The sequence below is a fragment of the Psittacula echo genome, assembly GCF_963264785.1.
Source record: "Psittacula echo genome assembly, chromosome: 7".
Taxonomy (NCBI): Eukaryota; Metazoa; Chordata; class Aves; order Psittaciformes; family Psittacidae; genus Psittacula; species Psittacula echo.
Window position 1 is genome coordinate 50,145,071 of NC_137740.1, and position 27,324 is coordinate 50,172,394.

Below are 27,324 nucleotides of genomic sequence, written 5' to 3' on the forward strand. Positions count from 1 at the left end.
ATTAACTTTATACAACAATACGGACATTATAGAGATTAAGCCAGTTAAATTAAATGGGATGGATTTGTTTCATAGCTACAACTAGCTTTGAGTAGGCAATCACCTTTTAAGGGTCATGCTTTTGACTCAGTCACACAAGTGCTGGCTCTTAGTCCAGAATGGATCTGGAACCAAGTATGAGATTGCTGCTAACAGTCTGCTTTGGGATACACAGATCAGTAAGCCAGTAAATGCTGATGAGCACAAATAATTTTTGAAAGCAATAAGAATGATTTCAGGACTTAAAATATATCCTCAAGAGAGAGAACTAATAAATTCAAATTAGATGAACATGACACCTATTGGTAACTATCCTGGTCCTTGAAAGCCTACATGTGGAGATACGGGTTAGCAAGAGGACTTTTGGTCTCACAAAATATATACCTAGAAGCTGAGATCAGCCTAATTCAGACAGATAAGAGTGTATTACTTTTACACTGCCTCTGATTAACCACTGGGACCACTCCTAAGGAAACGCTGCAGACTATCACTCCAGACTTCAAAGATGAATGCCTTTATGGAGTTAGGTATCAATTTAGTTAAAAACAAACAGGCAAACCTAACTATAGGAGTCATTGAGTAATGTTGTATGGCCTGTGTAATGCAAGAGGTCAGACTAGGTAATCACTATGATCTTTTCTGGTCTTAAGCACAATGAAAAAACCTGTATGCTCGTTTCTTTTTGAATGCCTGTGGCAGTCCCTGCCATTCTGTACTACATTGTTGTACTTTGTTAGGCCTTTACTTCCAGATTGCACAAGATCCCCAAGACTGAAATGCGTCTCATCTCATATTATCACACCTGACAATGCTGCAGCTATTCCTCAAGATACATCATTTTCACACCATTTCAAGGACTCAAAAATAACAATCCCAAGAATCAGAAAAAGGACACCTAACCAGCATTTTTTTTTTTCCTCTGCCTTCAGGAAAGACAAAATATCTCTGTTTATGACATCTAAGAAACAATTTCTCTATCAGATCATATTCATACAGATGTTTCAGCTGCTCTGTCCTCACTTAGTGATAAAGCATTCAGAGGTAAAACAGAATCTTCTTTCATCTTTTACTCACTCATTGCACGCTTTATTATTCAAATAATGGTCCAGTTTCAACAGCTAGTACATAGTGTATATTTCAGTAGAAAAATGTCAATACCTCTCTTCAAGTTGTGAAAACTAAGCTGTCAAAAAAAGCATTTGGAAGACATCCTAGAACACAGTTACACAGCCTGAGATGATCTGGAGTATTCAAGCCTTACACCTTACTGAAAGCCAGAACTGGCTTCTTTTTTCCCAGCATGAAAGATTATTTATTCTAAACTGAGTACAACAGCCTTTGGAAGAGGGAACCCCTTCCTATTTAACCATTATCCTCATACAATCTACCTCCAGGACCCAAACCATTGATAGGTCACAGTTCTAGACATTTCCCCAATTTTCCCAATGAAGAACAAAAGAAATACCACTTCTGGAAAAAAGCCACAAAACTTTATTAAACCCTCCCCTTACACATTTGCATTGGTAATACTGCATAAGCCAAAACATTTTTCAACAACCAAAATGTTTTGCCAAGCTGTTTTTAGTTGACTCAGCTCTTCAACAACAGCATGTTAGCATGCAGTGCTAACTCAGAGCCTTGTCTAAACATTCTGCCAAAAGTCACATTTTAAAGCTTTCCCAACAAATGCCACGTGATATTCTGCACTGTCTTCACCAGCTTCAGGAGTCTGTCTCTGTTGAAACAAATACAAGTAGTTTAGTACACTGGCAATACAACAGCTCACAGATACTGATATAGGTAAATTACAGCTTATTGTATCCAAAAGGCACCTCTAAAAAGTGCAGAGGTAGGGAAAAAGAAAGATATATACGCATCTTACCCATACTAGACTGCTAGCTTATGCTCCAGGTGATTTCAACCAAGTGATGCTGTATTCAGCAACGGACACACAAGTCAAAGTCTCCTTACAGCCCTTCTCTGTAACACAAAAATAAACTTAAACTCTTGCACTGGCAGCAAATATAGCATTCTGTCAGTGTAAGTAGGTATAAGGCACTCTACCTTAAAGGAATCAAAAGGATCCAAGTAGTCTCAAAATCCAAGGACAAAGCTGTTTCCTTCATTACCTCCTGGTGGAAATACTGAGTTTTTTATTATTGAAGAGACAGAAGTGCCAAACTGTCTGTGAAAGATGTGAGAAATAGGAACTCCTGATATCAGAGGAGAGCCACTGCTGCAGTGGGCCAAGTACTGCCACTCCACATGGCAACAACCTGACCCAACAGACAGTCTGTCTCCCAGTGTCTTGACTCTGCTCCAATCCAGTGATTTGTCCGAGGCCGAACACTGAGCTCAGAAGGAATCTCTCTGTTAGCACAGACACCCAGAACAGCACTGGCCTGCCAATGTGAGAAGTCTAAAGGGACATCTCAGCTTTGTAAGATTTGCTGCTATACGCATTCAACTCCAACTCAATCACAAGTTTCCTGGCTCCATGGGAGCAAGCCTAGGAAGCCACCTCTGTCAGAGTATTGTGAGTGATGATGCCTGAAGCCTCCAACTCTTCAGTGGAGAGACAAGCACAATCAAGAAGCACTAAGGGCCTCATGAATGGTCTGGTTCTGGACCAGAAGACCTTAGACAGGCACAAGGGAAGTTGCAGAAAAGAAGAGGAAGGAAAAGGTACTGCTGTTTTTAGTAGCAGCCTGCACTTCAGTTATCTTGAAGTGGAACCTCAGCTTCATACTAGCTGATGTCTCAGACCAGAACATGCACTGCATCCCAATGAGGTCCAAAAAGTGCAGCAAGGGTGATCATGTAGGGCTTACTCTACAAAGATACTTGTTTCTTGCCTTTATTCTCTCCTTTAGACCCTGAAATATACAGGAAACAGCATATGACTTGAGAAGAGGAAAGGCAGATGCACAGAAATGCCTTTGTCACCAGCAAACAGCTAGCAAAAGGACACTGCTATCATGACCCACTCACCAGCAAAGAACAACTGGTTGATATTGCAGTCAGAAACCAATGCTAGTGTGACCTTAAATCTCTCAGCTCTCACCTTTACTTTAAGCAACACATATAAAGGTATGCATGCCACAGATACCTTCCACTCACCCATTCATGTGTCTCTAATGCCCTTGCCATAGTTATACCTATTCTGTCCAGTTACTATGCTTAATGTATCTATTGCCTTGCTCCATAGGGACTAAATATGTTGATAATATACAGATGTTCACTGTCAGGTTCAAGTGCATCTGAAACATTTAGAATTGATTCTTGTCACACATTTTCATAAAATATTAGTGTGACAGTTCAAGGTTAACCCAGAACAACAGTGTCTTTCCACCATCAGTGCTTTAAATGACAGGAACAAGCCTGTATCTGCCAGTAATCTCTCAGCTGCCAGTACATGGTGCAGCTGGCCCCCATGCAGACCTCGAAGCAAATAGGAGAAGCCTTAAGATCTAGAGCCCTGCTGGGATACAGCTCCTATCATGCCTATCATTTATACTTTTTACCAGGTTTATACTCAATATGAGACAGGCTAAAGGCTTAGAAAAAGTACAACTTATTGTGTAAAGTAACAGTCTAACTGCTGACTGCAAGGTTGGAACAAAGCTACAGAACAAAGCCCAACAACAAACAGTAGAAACCTCAAAGACTCAGAAAGATTTGATAGGCTTTCTGGTGAGAGCAAGGGGCAGGAGACTGGTCAGGAGACCAGTCAGGAGACCGCTGAATGCAATGGATACTTTGTACCACGGAACAATCACAGATTCTTCAGGTCTAAGTGACAGAAATCTTGAAGCATACAGCCTTCCACATCTCCACAGCCCAGCAGAATTAGGGTTAAGTTAGCAACTCTTAAAGACCAAATGAGGACATCTCATTTTCTTTCATGAGTATTAAAGGCCAAAGAAGATGTTTTCATAGATTTGCTTAAGACCAGAGAATCATCGTTAACCTTTTGAATAACCTCTTGTACACACAGGCAGATTTCATTTTGCCTTTGGAAGTAGCTCTTCACATAACTCATTGCCAATAATATTAAAAACACCTTTAAAAAACAAAAAACAACCCAAGGATTCACTGATGGAAACAGTGACAAATCACAAAGGCAGGGTTGGTATCATAGGAGATCAAAGGAGCCAGCCTACCGTTGTAATATACCGTGAATGGAACTCCGGAGCATCCTTCAGGAACGTCAGGCCAGGATGCGTTTCCACCACATCCTGCAAGATAAGACCAAATAAAATGAAATAGATTTTCTTCTTCTTTTAATGTTTAGAAGTTACTGGGTTTACAAACCAATACTTGTGCTTACTTTTGAAACTGTATTTGCAACATTAACAGTAAAACCAAAATGATATCTTTTATCTATAACCTTCTAGTATTATAAGTAGAATACATTTTCTGGGCAATACGCACCTGTTGGGCCATTTTGATTTACTTAAGGACAGAAAAACAAAGGAAGAGAGTTAGTGAGTAGATGAAAACTCATTTTCATTGAATGAGACAAAAAATTAGTTAGTTGACCATGCAACTATCTCCTTTCCAAGATCTTTTTCCTCCATTCATTGAAGATATTAACATTTATTAGAGCTACGTCAGAAATAAACATTCCTTGAAAGGTAGAGAAAGTTACCTTTTCTGTTCTCCACAACAATGAAAGCTCTTGTGAGCTTCAGAATGCATACAGATATGATCAGTGCTTTTCCAACTTGAACTACTTTAGAAATGCCTCTTTCTCAAGATCAGCTTTTTGCAAGTCAAATACATGACCAAAGCCATAGAAAAACTGCTCAGGTCCTGAATGAATCAGTTCAGATCCTGTATGAATCAATATCTGTGTAATTTCTATGTGTGACTCCTCTACCCTTTAAAGAAGTGTTCAAAGTTTTGCTTGTCCATAGCGCAACATGGCAAAGGGATAGAGCAAACACAGTGCCCTTAGGGGTGCGATATGACCAAATACTGGCCAGTCTAACTTGATGTCTAATATGATGGTGTAATATTGCTAGTCTCTGGTTGACTGACAAACAAGATTGTACATGACTTTGATTGTACCAGTAGCTACAAAGCAGAGCTGCAATCAGCATAGGCAGTGTGCCCAGTGGAGAAAAGATAAAAGCAACATGAGAAAATATACCCATCACAGCCCTGATTTTGAGACACAGAAATACTCAGTGCAGACAAAAATCTTTCCCCAGAGCAGCATCTCCTCAGAGCTTTTGTACAGAGGGCAACACAATGTGAGAAACCTACAGATATGTGGGAAAGCTCAGAAAAACTATCAACAGATTATCTGAGGAGCAGATGGACCTGATTTATAGAGAAACTATGAAGAAACCTATCCAGAACCTGCCTAAATGGCCACAAATAATTAAATAATGACACTTTGCTTTGTTAAAAATACCACATGTGAATAAGAGGAAAAGACATTAAATCAGGATGCACACACTTAGCCTAAGTATTAGGAAACGATAAATCAGCACTGAGACTTGTGCACTAGCAGGTTTAGAGGCATATACAGAACAACTGGAACTGAAAAAAATTTGGAGATTTCCACATATTGTAACTGAAAGTCTTACTACACAAATTCAATTATAATGGTCTTATCAAGCAACTTTTACAACTTTCCTAATAAGCTTTTATGTTGTGCTTGTCTATTAACAGCACCATGCATTTTCCCCAGTAACCACCTAGAGAAATGAGTCAATTTTCAGACTGGTTACCAGATACTGATAAATATTAATCCTAAGAAGAGACTATATAAAGCTTTGACAATCCTCAGTGACTATAGCAAGACATGTAGGTACTTTTGCAAAACAGTCCACTTTAAATGCTTATTTCTATTTCACTCCAAAATAAACCTCACCAAGGAGCTGTTAAAAGCAAAGATCTGCAGCTCCTTTGTAAAGATGTAAAGGCATGAAAATGAAGTAGTTACAAAATAAACACAGCTTGCTTCCCCATCCATTCACTGCCAAGCTGTTGCAGGTACCTGAAGCAGTGGGATAAAGTCCTCCTGTTCTAGGTAGTCACAGCTGGGCTTCGCTAAAAGGGATGTGAATCTGGATGCATCATCATGGCAGTTACACAGGATTCTACAAGAGGGAGAGAAAAAGTTACTCCAACCACACAGGAGTACTTTGCAGGACAATAATGAACTACAGATTGATTATGAAGTGCCTTATTACATGTTTGGAAGGTGTCCCTGCCCGTGGCAGGAGGGTTGGAACTAGATGATTTTCAAGGTTCCTTGCAAACCAAACCATTCTGTGATTCTACGTTACACCATATTTCTACACTGTGAATGCGGCAAAGTTGACCTCAGACTACCAGCACTCATTTTCTTCAATATCTTTCAGCAGCATCAAGGCACTTCCAGCCAGCGTAGCTTTTTTTGTTTTAACACTGCAGTGGTAAACACAGTTTCTTACTGAAGACTGCTCTTTGATTTACAGCAACATACTAAGTAACCCGACTTTTAAAAATGCTGCATTATAGCAATTATAGTGAGAAAAGCATATGAAACTTGTCTTTGGAATGGTGTGGTTAAGAGAATACAGAAGAGGGGCATGACCACAGTGCGCAAATATCTGAAGGATGTGAAAATCGGAGGAGTGAAAATATGTGGTATCATACATGAGGGATTAATTAAGAGTAATTGGAGGAACCTAAGGAAGGAAAAATGTTGGCTATGTCAAGGAAAACTTACTGATCACAGTCACCCCAAACATTTTTGAAATTTTGCCAGGGTAACTGGAAGCTGTTTTGACAATATTATCACAGGAAATACTTTGGGAACCCAGGGTTAAAGGCTACTTTAAGAATCTGAAGAACGAACCATTAAGTGAAAAATTAGAACTCGCTCTAGACATGAGATGTAGGTATTTTTCAGGTGTTTCACAAAGTAGACTGAATAGTCCTGGGGTAAAAAAAAGGCTAGGCAGAAGAATAAGCCTGTTCCATCTCACAGCTCTGACTTCAAGCACAATATATCCAGAGCTCTCAATTTCAAAAAGAAGCCTTGACAAAGATATGTGGAATTGACTGTCAAACCCCAAGGATTTACTACACAGCATGGTTGAGGAAAGGAGTAACTACTAAAGCTCCCAGTGTTTTCATCTGTATGATGCTTCTTGATTTTATATTCCTTCTTCCTGCCCTAGAACATTACCACATGCCTCCTCTTCCCATTCCCAAACAGCACTCACTCAGTCGCATTAATGTAGCAGCACACACATAAGGCCTGAGAGAAATATATCCAAAATCCACTGACTTCTATCAGCTATCTCAGAATAGCTGACTTATTCCTAGACAGCATATTAATATATTTTATATGCCAACTATAGGCATACAGTTGGCATATAAAATAACTTCAGGCCAATGGAGATTTTTAAACCATTTATTTTCTTCTAAAGAACAGACAGTGATTTGAAAAGTCTGGTGGAAAGAGAAGGGGATGAGGGGAAAGGGGAATGAGAAAGACTTTTATGGTAGGCTGTTCTTATTCCAGAAAGATAATTCTGCATTTGCTATACTCACTTTCTCCACATAGATACAAAAGAGTGTACTGATACACATCCTGTCCTTTCTCCTCCTGAGGCATTGAACATAGGTGCTTTCCAATAGAGTGGGCAGCCACATATCTGTAATAAAACACCAGAAGAAAGAGGAATACAATAGCAATCACCAGAGGACTTTGCTTGTTTACACACCGAATTCACCATTGACCCTTTTACATAAGGGAAAGGAAGTGGTAAGGCACACAGGTTGGTCAAGCTCTTTACTGTATGCCAAGGTTCAGAATACAACAAAAACTTTCTGCCTTTTTAAGTAGCTGAGAAAAACATCCTGTGAGGCTAGGAAATGGATCAGAGATTATCAAGCTCTTAAGCTCTGTCTCTGACTGAACTGCTCAGCAAGATACCCGGCACAGTGGAAAAAAACCAGGCACCTCCTTCCAGAAGGGCACTCATACCAGCTACCTCACTGACCTGCCTTAGAAAAGGATGATGCATTCTATATGAGCTGACTTCTTATTGACAGCAAGGAAACTTCAATCCTGATTATAGACAATCAATGATTAAATGCCTGAAGGTGAAAATTCACAGTTTTCGGTGTAGTGTCTTCCACCCAGAACAGCCCATTTACTTTCTCCTGGTTTTGAGGGTTTTTTGTAGCATTTCTTTCAAAGCCTCCAAATTTGTACCATTATTGCTAATTCCACTGAACAGAAACAAGCCTTACAACAGCTAAATAGCATGTAGCATATCCATATAGGGACAGATGCAGAGACAAAACAAAGGTAGAGGTCTCTTTTACATCACCATCCCGCTTTTCTCAGTTTGAACATGACAGGCCACACTCAGTTGCCTGTCTTGCCATAAAATCAGTTTGAAATGTTTGGTTTTTTTTTTTTTGGCTAGAGCAAAGAACTTGTTTGGGTTTTTTTGGGTTTGTTTTTTTTTTTCTTCTTCCAGAGACAGTTTACAAATAATGCTCCTGGATTCCTTAAACCAACAAACAAAAACCAACCCAGTCTCTCCTTTCAGAAAAATCTTCCTTCTTGGAAGAAAAGGGCTCCTCTTGCACAGAACCTTCATTTCTCAATCTACAGTGCCAAAGATGCATTCAGGGCAAACTGAACATACGAAATGTGTCTGACAACTGCTAGTTTTAGATCAGCATTACTAAAAACCATGGATGAAGGAGAGGAAAATAGAACCACCCATCTGCATCATGCTCCCACACAAGTGCTGCATTTTGTTCCCTGAAGCCAGGAACTCATTAGCAGACTGTAGCTACTCCAAGTCTGCTGACACCTGAATTATGGATATTGAACATACACATCTCAGTGGCTGAGGGCTGACTAAGCGTTTTTCTCTTCTGCATTCAAGGAGGCTGTAGGTTGCAAATGGCCTTCTCAAGCAACACTGCAAGAGCTTAGACAGATCCTGGCCAGATCAGTGGGGCAGCTAATCACAAAGCAGTTAACTAGCACTATCTGAAAAGGCTAAGTTTCTACTATCTCCTGAGCATAACTATGGAGGAACAGAAAAACAAAAATGCCATTTGTATTTAGCAAGAAATCTAAAAGAACCATTTTGCAAATCAAATTAAGAAAGAGCATATACATCAGGTGTGGCAAACAGCAAACTGAGCTCCTTTTTGTTTACTATTTTCTTAATCTAAACAAAATTATTCAAAGCAAAAGGATACTGGTTCTTTTCCCCCACACACCAAAAATGAGAGCAGCTATGAGATACTTTATTAGTTTTAGTTTCAGTCTGTCTCTCAGAAAATTAAAACCCTAGAGAATAGTTACCTTAGCAATTTTCCCCATTTCACAGATGTTTGCTTTCTGGTCTTCAAACCCTGTAAAGGCTTCTTCAATCCTGGCAATGATTTCTTCATGATTAGTGCAGACATTCGGAAGTCCTTTAGGGAAGTAGAAACGTGGAATGTTTATGGACAAAGGGGTACTGCTGGTGGCTTTATTCACAGGCAGAACAGTGCAAGAGCTAACTGCAGAGTTCAAAGAGGCTGGGGGTGAAGTTAGGGATTTCTTCTCTTGTTTACTTTGAACCTGAAAAGATAATGAATAACAGACACATTTTAACGCATGGCACACGGAGCAAGAGGAAGTAGCTTGTGCTCCCAGTGACTGGGAAGATAGTGGAAACCAACAACAATTAAATTATAGCACAGGGATAAAAATGCACATACTAAGTAGGAAATAAAATGTTTCTGCAATATCAAACATGGCAAATTTAGGACACATCTCATCTGCTTGTACGTAGTTTCTGTGCATTTAATCTATGTAGCCTTTTATTCTATGCCTAACAGCCCAAGAGCTGATTCTGTTCAAGGTACTGAGTACTGGCAAACCAATTTTTACATCAAGAATTAGGAGTAGCCAGCACACTTTGTCATTAGGCACCCACATGATATATAGCACACAGAGCTAGTGCAAAATGCAAAAGGTCTGTTTTCAACTCCAGTTGAAAAGGACACTTTTGCAGGCAAAGCACCCAAAGGTATTACTGAATCAGTACCTACATCGTTTGGTGAGAAACAAGGAGAAAACAGGGAACTGAAAGTAGGCCTTCTGCGTGCCTGTTTGAGGGTGGATTTTCCTCCTATGCCTACCTCCTCTCTATTTATTAGTTCTATGAGCCTACCACTCCTCTCCTGTCTGTAATAAACATATGGCTGATGTGGTGATCCCACTATATCCCCTTTCTAATGGGAATCTGCAACATTCTAGTTCTAGCTACACCTCAAGAATTTTCATAAATGGCAGCATTTGTATTTAAGTACATCATGAGAGCCTAAAATAGGTAATTTTTCAGACAAGGGAGAGAATACTTCTTAAACTAAGAGAAGTAGTTACGGTATAAGAGAATCCAGATGCTGGAATGCCAAGAGATGACGAATTCCTACTCCCCCATGAATACACACTGTCTTGGGAAAGGGCGACAGGCTTGCCTATTGCACAAGGGTTCAAGCGCAAGAGCTGTTGTTAATATTACAACAAATGTGATAAGAGGCTAATAAGACAGTAGTCAAACACAGCTGCAACTTTCAGTTTGTTTATTCTAAATGCTTCAAAACAAAATGGTTTTAGGATAAAGTAGCCAAGTCCAAGTTCACTAAATACAGAAGAATGTATATGATGAACTGACTAAACTCTTTGCCTTATTTTCCAGAAATTTGGAGCTTTTTCCTTAACAAATACTGACTGTCTCAATTTACCACAGGTTTGCTTTTAGGAAAGTGAAGAAGTGAGAATTGTAAAAGTGTCCCTAAGCCCTGTTTTTACCTGCAGCTCAGAGTATATCATAACCCATCCTTCTGAGATCTGTGAAATGAGAGATGGAAGGATTCCATCCTCACTTTGCTGCCTCACTGATCTTTCTTTAAATGAGGAGGGCGTCCTTCCTTCTCCCAAATGCTGTCCCATTTCAGTAGCAGGAACATTCACACACATATGCCAGCCAAAACATACTTTTGTAGTGTAACCGCTCTGTACAGAACACATTAGCCTGGAACTTGAGTTTCTTGAAGTCCTCCTCTCCTGTGTCTTAACAACACAGGAAAAGCTGAAGATGACATTCAGCCTTCAGGATTTCTGAGTCTATCAAGACCAGTACTCACAGTCTATATAGCCCCCAATATAGCTCTTAACCTTTGGAGAACAAGCCCATCTATCTGTTCTTCCTCCCATCTTCCTTGACTTTTCCTACTCTCTTACATACTGCACGTCTTTGTGTCTGATCCTGAGTGACACTGGAACAGGCCAGGTCTGAGGCTCAAAGTACTACTAGGGCTGAAGAGAACTGTAGGACAGGGTAAGCATCAGCCCGGGGTTTCTCTGTCCCACAGTATGACAATGCAGGTAGGCGGTCTCAAATGGTGGCAGGGGTTAAGATGGGGGCAGTTGTTCACTCACTTTGTGAGCAGCAGCTCACAAGTCTAATACAAGACAACACTTCTCCTGGGTTCCTTTTGCTCTACACCCATAGTAACAAAAGCAAAACCCAGACACATTGACTGTATTTGGGAACACATGACTCTAGAGCAGACACTGCTGCATATTAGAGGTAGATGAAGATCTATTTTCTTCCCATGGATGGCTGCTTCAGAAAGGAAGGCTAAGCAAGAGGGGTTGAAGAGAGCTCCCAAGAACAGGCCTTCGCAAGAAGTCTTCATCTGACTGGTAAATAGTGAGTTAATGAATCAGACCTTGGTGTCTAAGTCAAGCTAGGATTTGGAAAACTCTCTAACACCACCACTTCTGCTTTTACAATCTGCCTGCCCTGCCTAGCTAGTGGCTTTTCCAGCCAAGACCTGACTGCACTCACTAGTTTTCACTTTCTGGATTCCAGCAGAAGGGAAATCCCTGCTGGTCTCTCACAGTACCATATTCACACAAACAATGCAAAGCTGGAACAGACAACAAGGTGCCAACTGCAGACTCTTGACTTCTATAATAGGACCTAACATGAGTGTCCTGAAGATCCACTTCTCAGAAACAGGTTTATTGCTCGCTACTCTCTTTAATGCCCCCATGCACTCCCAGCTGTCAGGGCTGTGATGAACTAGAAGTGATTCAAATTTAACAAAATGGTCCACAAACCAAAAGAAAGCAAATCAACATATTGTTCGCCCCATGGACACTACCTCTTCACTTTAACAATATATCCCCTTCCCTTAGGGTGCAAGAGACCATAACAGCACTATGCCATTCTCCTCCTCTTCTGCATACCACATACACCCTTGATATGGCACAAGACTTGAGCTGACTGTCCTGTAACACAACTCTTCCACTTTGCTTTGGCCTCCACCTTCTGAAAGGCTGAGCAGATACCTCCAGATACTGCCAAAGTCAGCAACACTCAGTGCCAGCTCACACAAGCCACAAGTCAGGAGTCCAGAATCTACATCAACTTCCTGATCCACAACACAAGCCAGGTCACATATCTATAGGAGAAATACAGGGAATGTTGCTAAACTTCAAAGCAGGGTGCCAGTTCAGACACAGGTTTGCAGCTGACCTTCCCAGTAAGACTGAGTCACTCTTACTCAGTCCAAGTCAAACAAGACGGAAGCATTGCTTGTAGACAGCTTCTTTTCAGAAGAATCTACTTCAGAAATAAAAATAAAATCTTTGAACTTTGTTTTCTTCTTTCTCATATAAGAAATGAGCCATCTACGACATAAAGAGAAAACAAGCAGCGGCAGCTAGCTCCTGAGAATCTCATTCCTTAGAACAATCTTGCAAGTGAATATTCGGGAAATGGTATAACCAGATGTCAACCACTCTGGACACAGCAGGGAGTCAATTACAACTGTTTGTGGGAAACAAACCCAACCAACCAACAACAAAGAAAGCAACACAAGGGGTAATTCTGAGGGAATTCCTTGGGGAAAAAAGTTTCTTATTGCAAAAAGTTAACCTTAGTGCTACTCGTTTAGTGAAACACATTCCTCTAACAGGGATGTGCATTTTCAGAAAGGGCAACTAAGAATGGAAGCTACAAATACTATAATAATCTTCTAGCTTTGTTACCAAAAGCTAATGGGCTTTTCTTTTTTTGCCAAATAGGAAGGTGAGAGTAAAGCCCTTTTTTAAATACTACTCTACAGTGCAGTGTAATTTACCTTAACTCTCTCTATCCACTCTGTAACACCTTTTACCAGTCATACAATTTATTTAGGGACAGACCAAAACAGTGACATCTGGATTATAAATAAACCAGACAGAACTGCAGCCTCCTTGTAGCTACACAAAGCACAGAGAATAAGCCTCTGCCAGTCCCAGCAGAAAACTCTGCAGAAGGAAGCAGTATCACATCAAGTGCTCAGATACTTTCTACTCCTTCCTCCCAGCCTCAAGCTCCAACAGGATTCTAGATAATAAATTTAGCAGTTTCTTGAGGTTTTTTTCCAAATTGGATTCTGTAATCATCTCTTCTATGGGACAGTGACTCAGCCTGGTTTCTCGCAGTCCACACTGCTGACTTCATGTCTCCTTCCATTTTTTTTTATAGATCCTGTCTTGCTGAAGTCTGATGGTAACTGGACACAAGCCATCCTCAAAAGATCATCAGTTCTCCAAAGCTGACTTGTATCTATTGCCTGAGACTTTCTCTTCCTTTCCTTCCCTGAAGCTCTTTCCCTTCATTCTATTTATCCGCTGCCTCTCTCACCCATCTCTAAGGACAGTAACAGCAAAGGTTCATCTGCAAATGGCCCCAAACAGCCCAAGAAAGTGAGGCTCTGAGTAAATGTATTTCTGGATAGACTCTTTTCTACTATGAATTGTAAACTCTCCAGCAGAAATAAAGTCCAACTGCAGCAAAACAAAACTGAGAATAAACTACTTAAGCAACACAATCACAATAGGATTTAGGTGAGAAGAGACACAGGGCTAACTCTATGGCTAGATCAAGTTCCTCATGGACTTACTGAGTTCTGCAAACACAGGCCTTGCATGCCTGACAGGTGTGCCTATAGATCCTACACATGCCCTTCCCACAACTGATATACTTCACCCCACTCTCTAAACACTTACCCAAAAATTCCATGGAGAAAACCACCAGTGTTAATTCAGACAGAAGGACAACAGTGGGCATAAATCCCCACTCCTCTCAGAAGCTCCACTGCAATTCTCATCTGTCCTGATTTGCAGATGACACTTCTCTAGGGGAAGGCTGCCATGATGAAAGGTCTCTCAGGCTGAGAGGCTTTGACAAACTGTTCAACTGCTTCCATTAGTAAAAGTGCCAAGTTCTCCTCCCGAGTACAGCAATCCCAAGCACGACCTCGGTCTGGGGACCCACTGGCTGAGCAACACCCCTGCTGAAAAAAGATGTGCGGGAAATGGGTGTACCAGGCTGAACATGAGCCTGCAGCACTGGCTAATTATAAATAAGGCAAACTGCACTAGGAGTAGGGCCAGGAGAACATGGGAAGTTACCGCCTCCTCTGCTTGACACTAGTGAAGCTGCATCAGCATTACTGTGACCAGTTTTGGGCCTTCAGAAAGGATGAGGAGAGACTGGACAGTGATCTACAGAAGACAAATCAGACAGCCAGGGTCAGGATCACCTGGCAGAAGAGACTGAGGGGCTGGGCCTGTTTAGCCAGGCAAAACAAAAGCTAAGGGACAGGCTAACCACAGCCTACAGCTATTTGAAATGAAGGTAGAGATGATGGAGCCAAACTTTGTAATGGTAAATCGTATAAAAGGGGCAAGAGCCATAAACTGCCACTTGGGAGGGTTAGGCTGGAGGATGAATTTAACTGAGGGTACTACTGCAAGAGGTCACTGGAAAGGGGTGAGGGGAACCCCTAACCTTAGAGAATTTTCAAGACTTGAAGAAAGCCAGTGCTAATGTGACCTAGTGTTAGGAATAGTCTTCCTCCAAAGTGAGATTTTGGATCAGAGACCTCCTTTCCTACCAACACTACTATGGGAGGCTCTCTGATCCTTCCATAAATAGTCCTGCAAGAGACGAGCACAAGAACTGAAATTTACAGCACTTGAGACATGGGTTTACAATAAAGCTTCTCCCTTGCCTTTCAGGCCATCTATTTGTTCCACAAACATCTCTCTGCTCCCTACAACCACCTTATTACCTTTTCTCCTGCTAGCATTTTTTTCCTCTACTTAGTGAGCCCAATTACCTCCTCTCACAGCTCACTTCACACTAATAAACCCAAACCACAAGGTACAGCCCCACAAGACACAAAACTTAAAATCTCACTGCTGCAAATCTTGAGAACTCCTATCTCTGCACCCCAAATGTACACTACCACTGTGTACTAAATGCCAGATCCCAAGCTTGCCCTCTGTGAGCCAATTTAACCCACTAAAAGGTGGAAAATAGACTTGCTGAATGATATTTTACCATGTTAGGAGTTAAGCCAGCTCACAGAAAGGCCCATGGTGCCCACTGCAAGATGGGAGGGACACACAGTAGCTAGAGGGAATAAGTACTGCAAGAAAGATAAGAGAAAGGAAGAGGCTATTTTATCAGCTGCAACTGCCCACTGCATTAGCTCACTTGCCTTGGATCTGCAGCCCCAGAGCAGCTATTCTTGACGCATTTAGCAGTGAAGGTGCTGCTCCTACTTCAGCCCAGGCACAGGGCTTGTGTACCAAAGGCTAGTCAGGTTTTCCAGTTGGTCTACCAAGAGATCTTATCTTCCCCTGCAACCCATTCCCTGATTATGTCCTTAGGTGATCAGACCAGCTCTGGAGAGTAAACCTCACTGTGTTGAGTGGTTCTTGTTAGTCTCTCCTAAATTGCTCATGGTCCACACCCAAGTTATTACTCTGCATTATTACTTCATGCAATTCTCCTCTAGGGAGTGAAAAAACATGTTCCAGAGATTAACCTCATATGTACTTCAGCCTGTCACTAGGAATCATGAAGACAAAAGCACTACAATATACTCCAGAGCAATTTTAATAGCTGTTTTTTTGGAAAACAGCTGCACCACTCAGAATTTAAACTTTTTAACTTCCTTACTGGGTCACTGATTACTTAAATATAGATAAAGCTCAAGATTCCAGCATATTGGGACACAATGTAAATCTGGGGTTGCTACAGGACCATTTGGTGTCCTAGCATAAAATACTCCAATCTTTTGACAGTTGTCCCAGAAACTGAGTACAGCAGCTGGGGTTGACCAACACATACAGCAGCGGTGCAGTTTCCAGTTCTTCGGCTACACCTCCATGATCTTAAGGGCCTTTTCCAATCTAAGTGATTCTATGATCTCCTTTATCCCCAGCCCAGAGGTTATAGGAAACAACACAAAGAAACACCTTGCTGGTAAAATCACAAATGTCAAAGCCAGGTAGGCTGCTCTGCGCACAGATTTATACAGTAGAGAACACAACCACAGAATGTTGTGGTTGTTTCACACGCAACAGGAGGCATTCACAGCAATCACACAAAAAGTTTTAGAAAAACACAGAAAAGACTTCAGTGTCTTACACTACCTCTCCTTATTATTCAATCACTGCCCTTGCTGTTATTTTTTTCCCCTTGTTTACAGACACTTTAACTGTGCAATCTAAGCCTAGAAGGTTTATTTTTAAACCTGCTGGTATCTAGCTGCAAATAGCTTTCTGCAAATAGACATGCCTAGAGGGGGAACAGTTTGATTCTCTGATCCAATGAAAAAAATACAAAAAGGGGGGAAAAAAAAAAAAAGAAATGCCAAGCGTTCAAACCTGGGCCTGCTGGAATGACTTCAGCCTCCTCTTGAATCGAGATGGAAGAACGAAGTCACAGCCCCTCGCAAGGAAAGCTAGCTCCCCTCCCAAGTCTGGGTCCCTCCGCAGAGAACTTTCCTTGATCATCATCCTGGTCAGCTTCTAAGCAGATGCTGCCCTTTCCAGAAGGAGACCACGTCAAGACCAGCACGTTGCTTTCATGGTTTTGATTTTTACAGGCAAAAAATGCCAAGTGGCTTCAACATACTATGTCTTCTCTCTCTTCACAAGGACAACATCTAGAGATTTTATCTCACTCCTGAAGCCAAAGCTCCCTTTTTTAACTGATATTCAAAGTATCTTTCAGTACCACAAGGATCTTCTGCCTTCTTGTAATAGTTTAATTGAGAAACATGATCTACAACAGAATCTATTTCCCTGCTGGCTACATGACAGACAATCTGTCCTTGGCTTGTAATAGGCCAGGGGTAATATGGGAAAGGAAGCACCCACCACCACTACCAAGAGTGCTAAAATTAGATGCACTGCAGAAGTGGCTAAATATACCATCTTCCCCAATAGTTCTTACTTTATGCACTTCAGTGTTGAAACTTTAGGTGCAAACTTGTATCAGACTCAGCTAGAGCTAAACCACATGACCTCAGCCAAGGCCTGTGCCTATAGGGTACTAGCAGTTTGAGGTTCCTGCTTCCAAGGTGGTGAAGCAGAGGATCAGCATTAGTTCCCACTCCAGACCAAAGGCTGCAATTTAAAAAAAAACATCAATTTTTCCTTCTTGCTTGGAAAAAGCAAATGATCAAGTTTCTTTAACAAGCAAGCACATAAAGATGATCTTGGATAACAAGCTCAGGCATTCTAAAGCAGTTCCTAAGAAAAAGGTTTCATATAGACACCAAAACGCATCATTATTCATTTTTCCCATAACCCTCAAGGTGAAGGCAGAACATTTCTCAGTGGACAATAGTCCACTCTTTCTCTGCACAAATTTGAGCAAACAGACTTCAAACTCTTGCTCAGACTTTGTCTAGACTTGTTAAAAGTGTGTTCTCCCTCCCCTATCATGACAATGGTGCTGAACAAATATCTCAATTCAGTTCTTACTCCACTAAATGAACAAACAGTCCCATGAACTGCTTTCTCTGCTTGACTTGAGAAATTCTAGCTACACGGCCAGTTTACTTTCTAAGCTTAGTAACACAGAACAACATCCCATTTCTAGCTAGTAGGGCTTGCTTTCACCAACATACTGCATTTGAAATTAAAAGGTCTCACTAGGCCTCAGTAACAGAAAGCATTTGTTCAACATGTGCCTCTGATGTCCTTTTCCTGATTTACTGTAGGAGGCCCGAAGTTAATTCAAATGCAGCATCACCTAATGCGACTTACTGCACTACAGGTAGACACAGAAACAGCCAACCCAAAAGGTTGTTCTTACCATAGGTTTGCTCTTGTGCAGTTAAATAGGCTATTTACTAAGAGATTCCCCAGCTGACATTCACAAAAATACTTTTTTAATGTCTTTGTAAATATGTATCAAATCCCCCAAGTTGATTTTCTCTCCTCTTGTTTCTCAATCACCAGGTCATAGTCCCAAAACCTAGGCTGGGGAGCCCAGTTCTTTATGAAAGAAGATTTGAACAAGAATATATCATAGTTCAGGTCCCTTTAGGTCACTGAACTGTGCAGCCTGGGAACTGAAAATCTTTAATCCCAGATGTATCTTCACAGCTACAAGTCCCAAGAATTGCAAGGTTATTACCATGTCATCAGCCCATTTTGCTGTGTGCCCTGCAACTGAAGATGAAGCCTAACAGGGTGGTAGGATGACAAGGACAATAAGAAAAAGAAGCCCTAGAAAAAAAGAAAAAGGCAGGCAGGAATGTTTTAACTGGAATTGCCACTAAGTGAAGGATACACAGATCCATGTGCGACAACTTTGGAATAAATTTTTGTTTCCTTATTCTGAAAGTTTTTCCTAAACATGAAGGCAATGCCTGAAGAGTCCACAAGGCTCCACTGTACTGAGAGTTCTCCACATATATAAGCAGCATGTCAGAAGGGGCATTTTAAACCATCTGTGGCAAGTGTACTTACTTTGTCTTTAACTGAACTCTAATCCAGCTTACAGACTGCTACTCCTTTTACAGACTGCAGAGGAAATGCTGTCCGAAGAACCTCTAGTATCCACAGCTGCATCCAGACCAGCTACAGAGGGCTTTAAAAGATGGATGCATGAAAGAGACATAGCTTCTAATTAAAAATACCACCCCAAAAACCAGCCACATACTTGACATTCACAAATTAACCAGCCACAAAAGATCCTGGAAGTTTGGGGGTTTTACACTGATAACCTGGAAAAATACAAGTAAACTGGAGGCAAGGCTTGCTGTGTCTGAATGCCAATGTTTTGCACTGTAACAGGTTCCTAGCATGTTACTTCCTACCCTCAAAACACATAAGGTGGGTGTAGATTAAAACATAAATATACAGTACTGTGAGAAATTCACAGTAAAAGAATCTTGTATCAACAGTTTCAAAGTCAATTGGACAAAATCCACAGCAGAAAAATCTGATGCCAGCAGCCTACGGATCAACTCAAGTCAAATTTAAGAAATTTCTTTTTACTATAATTGACACAGTTTAAAATGTGAAGGTGAGAGGTGTCAAATGTAAAGAGGTGTCAGACTGCCTTCATTAGCCACCAGAATACAGAATCTCACCTGCACCTAAAGCTGGAGGCTTAGTCCCAAAATACATGTATGATTTGATCATCACAGGACTTAGCTGTACTCCAAAGCCTGGCTGCAACAATTCAATGCACTCTGCACAGCTGAGAAGGGCACCAGCTTCAACTGTTTCCTAAACTGGTTAATCTTTTCCAGCAACAGCATGATATTTTACTGGTTTTAGAGTCAATGAGGCTGAAAAACCTCCATGTCTACCACTAGACTGTTTCACCTGCCTTTACATGCCTACTTTGAGATTAATCAGTTGTACACAAGCATACACTGTACCTGTCCCTGAGTACAAGGTGCCCACATGTCATGAACATATCCCCAAGTCATTCAATTTAGTGTTTTGTTGTTTTTTCTCTAGCATCTTTGATCTAAGATTCACTTCCTATTTTCATTCCTTTTAATAATTATTACCAAGCAGGAGGGGGAAAAAAAAAAAAAAAAAGCACCTTTTTTACTATTTGGTTTAGATTAATGAATAATTGATGTTTGAAAAGAATGCAGACTGTGTGCAAGCTTGACAGATATTATCAATATTTGATCAAAACAATTTGAAATACATGAGATGAAAGCTGATTTCCCACAAGTGGTTTTACATCATATTTTGGACGCATTTTGAGAAAATGTGATTATTTCCTGACAAAGCTGAAGTCACACTGATGTTATAGAAGCCACTTTTTAGACTTAATTGCCCCATACAAGATCCTTCATAATCATATAATTAGATTTGCTGAATGAAAAGTTACACAGAATTATGAAGTAACATTTTGAAGGGGCAGAATTATGAAGCTGCTAGGTCAACTTCAGCTTTATATGATTATGAAACTCAATTCCACTCAGAGCCATATGCACGCCACCTGTTTAAGCATGCAATATAGACATTTTGACACAAAAAAACCCAAGGTGCCTTGGCCTCAGGACAGTGTTCTAGAGCACAGTGAGTTAAGAACACTTCTGAGGATCCCAGCAATATCCACCTCAGTCATTAAGGAGAGGCAGGATTAGATAGATGCTACCTAGAGCCAGCCCAGAGGAAACGTGGCAGCAGGCAATGGTCTCTTGGATACTTGACTTGCGGCTCTACTATCTCAGTCAGATACAATGTAGTTAGACAAAATGGTCTGAAACCATTTATCAACCCTGCAAACTGTAAACCCTCTGCTCCCAGACCCACCGTCTCTGTCCAGAAATGGCTGTATCACCCAGTTGATCTCTGTGAGCAATTCCATTTACTAATCTGGCAGAAAACAAGCCTACCTATAATTTCTATCTTGCACAAAGAATCACAGTTGGCATAAAAATTCAGAACCAACAGCAGGTAGAGGCATGGGGGAGAGAGAAATGGGAAGCAGGACTGCTTTCTGGCTCACTACACCATGAATAATCCTCTTGAGAATATATACCTAACAGAGGAAAGATAAAAAGAGAGACCTCTTTTTGTATCAAACTCTGGTCCTGGTCTCTGCTAAGTTACTCACAAACTTTATCTAACAGCTCTTAAAATAAAACGTATGAGCAGAACTTGCATCAGAGCCCTGCAGGGTAAGTTCCTTACAGACTTTTCTAGGGTACTTTCACTAGAGTTCCAAGTATTCTGCAAACATTAACTGATTCAAATACTTCGTCAAATCAGCCATCCTGTACAGGCAGCAGACCAAGGGCACAGAGAGGCTAAAGTAAAAAATATCTACCACTGATTTTTCAAAGGACTTTGTAAGACAACAGTTTACCCCAAAGGTAGCAGCACCCTTTGCCTTCCAAAAGAACCCCCAAAACAACCAACCAAAACCCAAACAGAATGTCCTGGGTTCAGCAGTAGCAGTCACTTTTTCTCCTTAGTAGCTGGTGCAGTGCTGTGGTTTTGACTTTCAGCCTGGGAATAATACTGATAAAGCCGATGTTTTCAGTTGCTGGTCAGATTGTTTACCCTGACCAAGGACTTTGTGAGTCTCATGCTCTGCCAGGGAGGAGGAGAAGCCGGGAGGAAGCAGGGACAGGACACCAGACCCAAACTAGCCAAAGAGGTATTCCATACCATAGCACGTCATGCCCAGGAGGTAGAACGGAGAGTTCCCCGGAAGGGCTGGATCACTGCGGGGTGGGGGCGAGGTACCGGTTGGTGAGCGGTTGTATTCTTTTCCTTGTTGCTTCCTTTATCATTATTATTATTGGTGGTAGCAGTAGTGATTTGTGTTATACCTTAGTTATTAAACTGTTCTTATCTCAACCTGTGGGAGTTGCATTCTTTCGATTCTCCTCCCCGTCCCTCCAGGAGTGGGGGGAAGAAAGGTGTGGGGGGGAAGTAGACTGCGTGGTTCTGATTTACGGCCTGGGCTTAACCCACGACACAGAACAAAACCTTAAAAAACCCCAAACCCTGACACTAGCACTTCTGCAGTTCAGGTCTCATGATCTCAACAGCCCCATCTCCACCTTCCTCACTACTACGCACTGGTTCTAGTTTTTCCCATCTCCCTCACACCTGCCAGTCCACCCAGGACTTCATATTGCCTTTCTACCTAGAGACAAAGCTACAGATAAACACTTGGTCTTTTTGCTAGCCTCTACTAGACAACTGAACTGGTTTCACTCAACCATTTCTTTCAAAACCAACACATTAAAATAATCAGCTTAAGACAGGCACACAGAACAGGAAATGTTAAAACAAATAGTTGGAGGTTTAGCGATAAGCAATGGAAAACTGAATCTCAGAATGGGAAATGTTGGACAGTCTCAAAGTATGCAACACTTCCGGGCCTGCCTGAAAGAAGCACGATGCGCTCATTATGTGCTCTGTAAAGTTGATGGACTTCTTGAGTATTCATTTCCGAGTTTCTAAATATTTTGGCTTTAAAAATGAAGAGGCAAGTAATTCTATTGTTCTCTGTGGAGAATTATAATTTGTTTTATGATAAAGTCTATTGCTGACATACGTTAGCACAGATAGGCCAACTGAGCCAGAAAACAGTCCTGTTGGAAGCAGCTCTTCCTCTCCTTTTTTACTACTTAGGATTTGAGGCATATTAAAACTGTCATAGCATTCACAAATGAAAGCTGGACTGCATTTTCATTGGTATTAGATCTCTGGGGTTTTGCTTGTGCGTGCAACTATTTGATAAGAGTTTTATGAGCCCTAATAAAATATAACAAATACTTTATATATTATTTACTCAAGCACAGATGTGCAATACTGAATCAGAATCCATATGGAGCTCCAAGGCAGATCCAGAGTTAGAACAAGAACATAGATATATTGCCTAGATGCTATACCTAGAGAGGACCTTGTGACCACAGCCAGATGCGTGGCCACATCTGTACTATAAATGACAGCAAAGGTCAGAGTAAGTATAGATTCAGCAGTTCAGATGACTTTTGTCCACTCTGCCAAGGGCTAACTCCCTCCAAAGCCTACCAGCTGCATCCACGCTGCACAGTGCTCAGACCAGGCCCCCTGCAGCTCCTCTGGGTCCCCAAGGGAGTTATTTTCTCTTATGATCTTTGGTTCTAGGCATCTACACAAAGCAAGGGTTGTGCTGCTGCATGGAAGAGAAGAGCTCCTGTAGTATGGGTGCATGTTTTATGTCCAAAGAAGGCAGGCTGGGAGCAAACTAACACACAGTCTAGGTGGGTGACTAGGGAAAAAGAAGCTGGCAAGGGACCAGACTGATAAGCTATTTAACAGTGTAAATGCATGCAGCTTTCAAGGATTCAGAAAAACTGCCACAAACTCAGTGCCACGCTGTCAAACACATTTTTGTTTGAAGTTCACAAGTTAGAAAATATTCTAAATTATTATTCAAGGCAAGAATAGCTATTATAAGAGATCACTTTAGAGCTTTTGCAGATTCTTAATTCTACACTCTTCAAGGGAAAAAGACTTTTATCCTTGCTGGAGATATCACACAAGGTTATGCTCACCATTTTCTGTAAGCAAAGGCGTACAGAGAAACATCAGAAACACTCGGAAAGTCCAGTCTAAAAAGATCTCAGTGGTCATCCAGGGTCAGACACACCCCAAAATTTCAAAATTGCACTAAACTCCTGTATCTTCAGAAAAGTAGGCAGTTTTGAAGACACGTACATCATGCTCCACTGGAAGCACCTGTGAAAGTTACACTTACAACCTTGACACTTTTTGAGTGCCTGTATGAAAGGTGAATTGCGGAAACTGAAGCCCTCTCTATACTTTCTGTGCACCTGGAAGGAAGTTTGACACCAAGCTGTCTTGAAAACTTGGCACTTATCAGATAAAAAGCATTAAAAGATTGACAAACACCCTTGGCTTCCCTCTAAAGTAGGCTCCCATTAAGACCCTTTTTCCTGGGAAAACCTACTCATCATTTGAGAGATACGCAATAATTTGAGAGATACGCAATGCAGACTCCACAATGACTACACACACTAGGGACAGGGAGAGGTATATTAAATCCTCCTAGATTCTGACCTTTGTGCTATGGAGGATCTCTCTCCTTAGAAGCTAGAGATGAGGAGAACAACAAAGGCCTGCTCAGAGATAGGGAAAGGTAGAGGTAGAATATTCAGTTCTCATTAATCCAATACCTGCTCCTAGGAACAAAGCAGCTAGCTGAAATAGTTTCTACTTGCTATTCTATAGAACCCATTTAAACCACAAGCAAACAGCCTACAGGATTACCAGCAGGAAAGGAGCAAGCTCAAGGGTGAAACCATGTCATGGCATACTTTGTTTGCTTAGGGGGTTTCATTTCCTTTTTTTGTTTGTATTTAAATAAAGGCTTCATTTCTGCCAGGTTGAGCATGTTATTCCACACTACAGCATCCCAAGCACAATGAATCATTTAATAGCGGTAATTGTGTCCCCCTACACGTTTCCCATGTTTTTTTACTCACTATCCCATTCAAAGGTTTGGTTCTCTTACCTTAATCACTTCTGGGGCCTGCTGAATTGAAGCTGGAATGGAGTCTCTAGAGGCAACCCCAGCACAGCATTTTTGCTCTGCAAGGAGGGACTGTGAAGGAGTCGTTAAAGTTTCCTGAAGAATTTGCATCACTTCCCGCTCCTTGGATAAGCTTCCCCTGCCTGTCTGGAATTCCACCAGCTCCTGGGCAAAGTCCTCAATGCTTCCCAGGATACGAAGTAAAAGGGCTTTATCGTCCTCTTCCATTTTATGTCCGTTGGTTTCCATTATTTTTGACAAAGGGGAAGCAGGGTCAACTGGTTTACTTTTAGGTTCAAGAGACAAAGGTAGTACCTGCCTACTCTGCCAGCCAAACATCTGCAAATGGGCAGGTTCACTCTCCCTTTTAGAAGGTTCCCTCAAAGTACGCTCCATTTTCTGTGAGAAGCACTCCAAGTCCAGCAGCAGTTTGTCTATCTCATCCTTGTCTATCTTACTGCACATCTGTTCTCCTTTGGAGACATCAGCTTGGGAACCACACAATACAGAATCTGAAGCTGGTTTTAAAGAAATGATTTTCTCAGAAGGGTGGGAGAGCTCAGCATCTCCCACTCTGGCACATTCTGCTTTAGCATTGACAGCTAGATCTGAACCACCAGCTAGCTGATAGCTGTGCTCTGCATTCTTTGTTTTCTCTAATGTTCTTTCCCCATCAGACTCCTCCTCAATGTACAGAGCCTCAGTGGAGGATGTGCAGTCAGAAGGGCTTGTGGCTGGTAACTGAGGTAGAGCACAAGCATCTTTCACAGCTCTCTCACTGTTCTCCTGTGGGGTGCTATGAAGGGAGTTTGAGGTAAAGGTCACAGTACTTGCTGAGATGGACTGAGAGGTGCTTGTCACCTCACACTGATCACCTGGTCTGAGAGGAAGTGCACTGGAGGATGGCTGCTGAATAATATCTTCATACCTAGGTGGCTGCTCATCTCCAAATACTGGGGGAAAGGGAGTTTGCTGCAAGCCATGAAAACAGTTAACCAGATCTGTTAAGTCACTAGCTTCCTTGTGCCCTGAGTGCTTGAGCTCAAAAGGTAGCTTTTTCAGGTATGAAGAAAATCTTGTCATCAGGTTCATATATATCATTTCTGAATTGGCCAGGGGGTCATTGCTGTTCCCTCCACTAATACTGTCTGCAGATTTCTTTTTGATGCAATGTTTTATTATGTCCGTGCACTTTTTCAGATCCTCTGAGCACTTGAGCAAGATGTCTAAGCACACCTTAATATCTCCACTAGAACCACCATCTAGCTTGTGTTTTTCCAAAATCTGGGTAATGAAGTTTTCTTCAGAGAAGGAATGAGGCGAGAAGGGAACCATGGGATTATTCATGGTGACTTCTGGAGCATCATTGCTTTCCTGCCATTTCTCCACAGGTGAGGGACTCTGCAAAAATCCACATGGAGGGCAGTTCTCATCATTGCCGAAATGCCCATAAATCAAGTCAAAATCAAATGAACGTCTGCTGAAGGATTCTGAGCGAACCTTCCTTCCCTTTCTGTAGGCCACGTGGCTGGAAGAGTTTTTCAGCTTTTCAAATGAGAATTCCTTTATTTTACCACTGGCAAGGTTTATTGCCTCACCAGTAATGTCTTTCAAACTGCTGGAGGCTTGCACTGAAGACCCCTTTTTGATTCTTGGATTATTTGGGAGGATTTGGTGACAGTCCTCATTTCCAGGCAATGCAAGTCCATTTTCAGGAACAGGAATTTTATGGTCTTGGTTGGCATCTTGGACACTGAGCTCTGCACAGACACCGTGGTGGGCTACTATGCATGTAACCCCTTGCTTAAACACTTGGCAAGTCCCTGTGCAGTAATGCACAGTGTGCCGAAAGTGCTGGTCTATCACCACGCTGCTGTAGCAGTTCACAGAAGTGACCATAAGCCTGTAGGTTGCTGCCATAGCACAGATCACACTTGGAGTGAGGCTTCAAAATTTACCATGAACTTAACAGGAAAAAGTTCACCCCACACATACACTTTTCACAGCCACACCAGATTTGATAAAAACATTCCAATGTCAGTTGGAAACACTCAAACTACATGAGAAACTTGGAAATGCCAAGTCTGGAGTGGTATCAGCAGTACAGTTACGACAATTAGTGTAACTTGCATATCGTTTAACTTAAGGCAACTTGATTTTTGTACTCCATGCAGAAAGTTTTGCTGATCAGACATGCAGCACAAGCTGCTGTATTTCTAATGGTCCAGAAAGCTTCTCCAGCAGGTGCATAAAATTCAGTCAGTTCTTAGGTGGCTCAATGAAAGATAGATCAAGTAGCATGTACAGACAAAACATCCACAGTATGCTTCCAAGATTCCCCTCTCACACTGGTAAGATAGGTCCCTGCAACAGAAAAAAGGTGTCATTATGATTTCCATGTAATACACAGCCTTGTCTGCTACCAAGCATATGGCACCAGCCTGTAACAACCAACACACAGGCTTGTACAGAGTAAGAGTAGGCTGATATTTTTCCTTCACTCAGATCTACCATATAAGAACACTGCTGAGGAGCTAGCCTATATTTATACACAGGCTGTCTGTGTGTTGCCATTTTAACAGCTCTATTTTAACCACTCATTAATTTTTTTCAGACTTGCTTTTTCTCCTCCACAGACTGAAGAAAACATTACCTTGAATTCTAATGGAGCAAAACATTTGGATCACATGAATTTCTGACTTCAATTTTCCAAGACTCTAAAGATAAGGCAAAGAGCAGTAGAGAAAAGTACTTTCAGGATTTCCAAACTCTCTGGATTATAAAAAGCTGCAAACAGCCTGGAGCAAAGTAGATGAAAGCCTCTAAGAATGCATGGCCTTTAGGAAAGGCCACATGGGCTTCCATT

At 41.5% G+C, this 27,324-nt stretch overlaps 1 protein-coding gene across 1 annotated transcript in view; it reads right to left on the reverse strand.

The window, feature by feature from the left end:
• The window catches only part of PPP2R3A (protein phosphatase 2 regulatory subunit B''alpha), a 38,093-nt gene extending 10,814 nt beyond the window's left edge, over positions 1-27,279 (reverse strand). Inside the window, exons 1-5 of the mRNA XM_080622974.1 lie at positions 24,441-27,279; positions 9,380-9,640; positions 7,597-7,700; positions 6,050-6,152; positions 4,203-4,277 (exon numbers count right to left, since the gene is read on the reverse strand). Of these exons, the coding sequence (XP_080479100.1) occupies positions 4,203-4,277; positions 6,050-6,152; positions 7,597-7,700; positions 9,380-9,640; positions 24,441-26,378 (2,481 nt within the window). The 5' untranslated portion in view covers positions 26,379-27,279. The remainder of the gene's footprint in view (positions 1-4,202; positions 4,278-6,049; positions 6,153-7,596; positions 7,701-9,379; positions 9,641-24,440) is intronic.
• Positions 27,280-27,324: the final 45 nt, after the last annotated feature.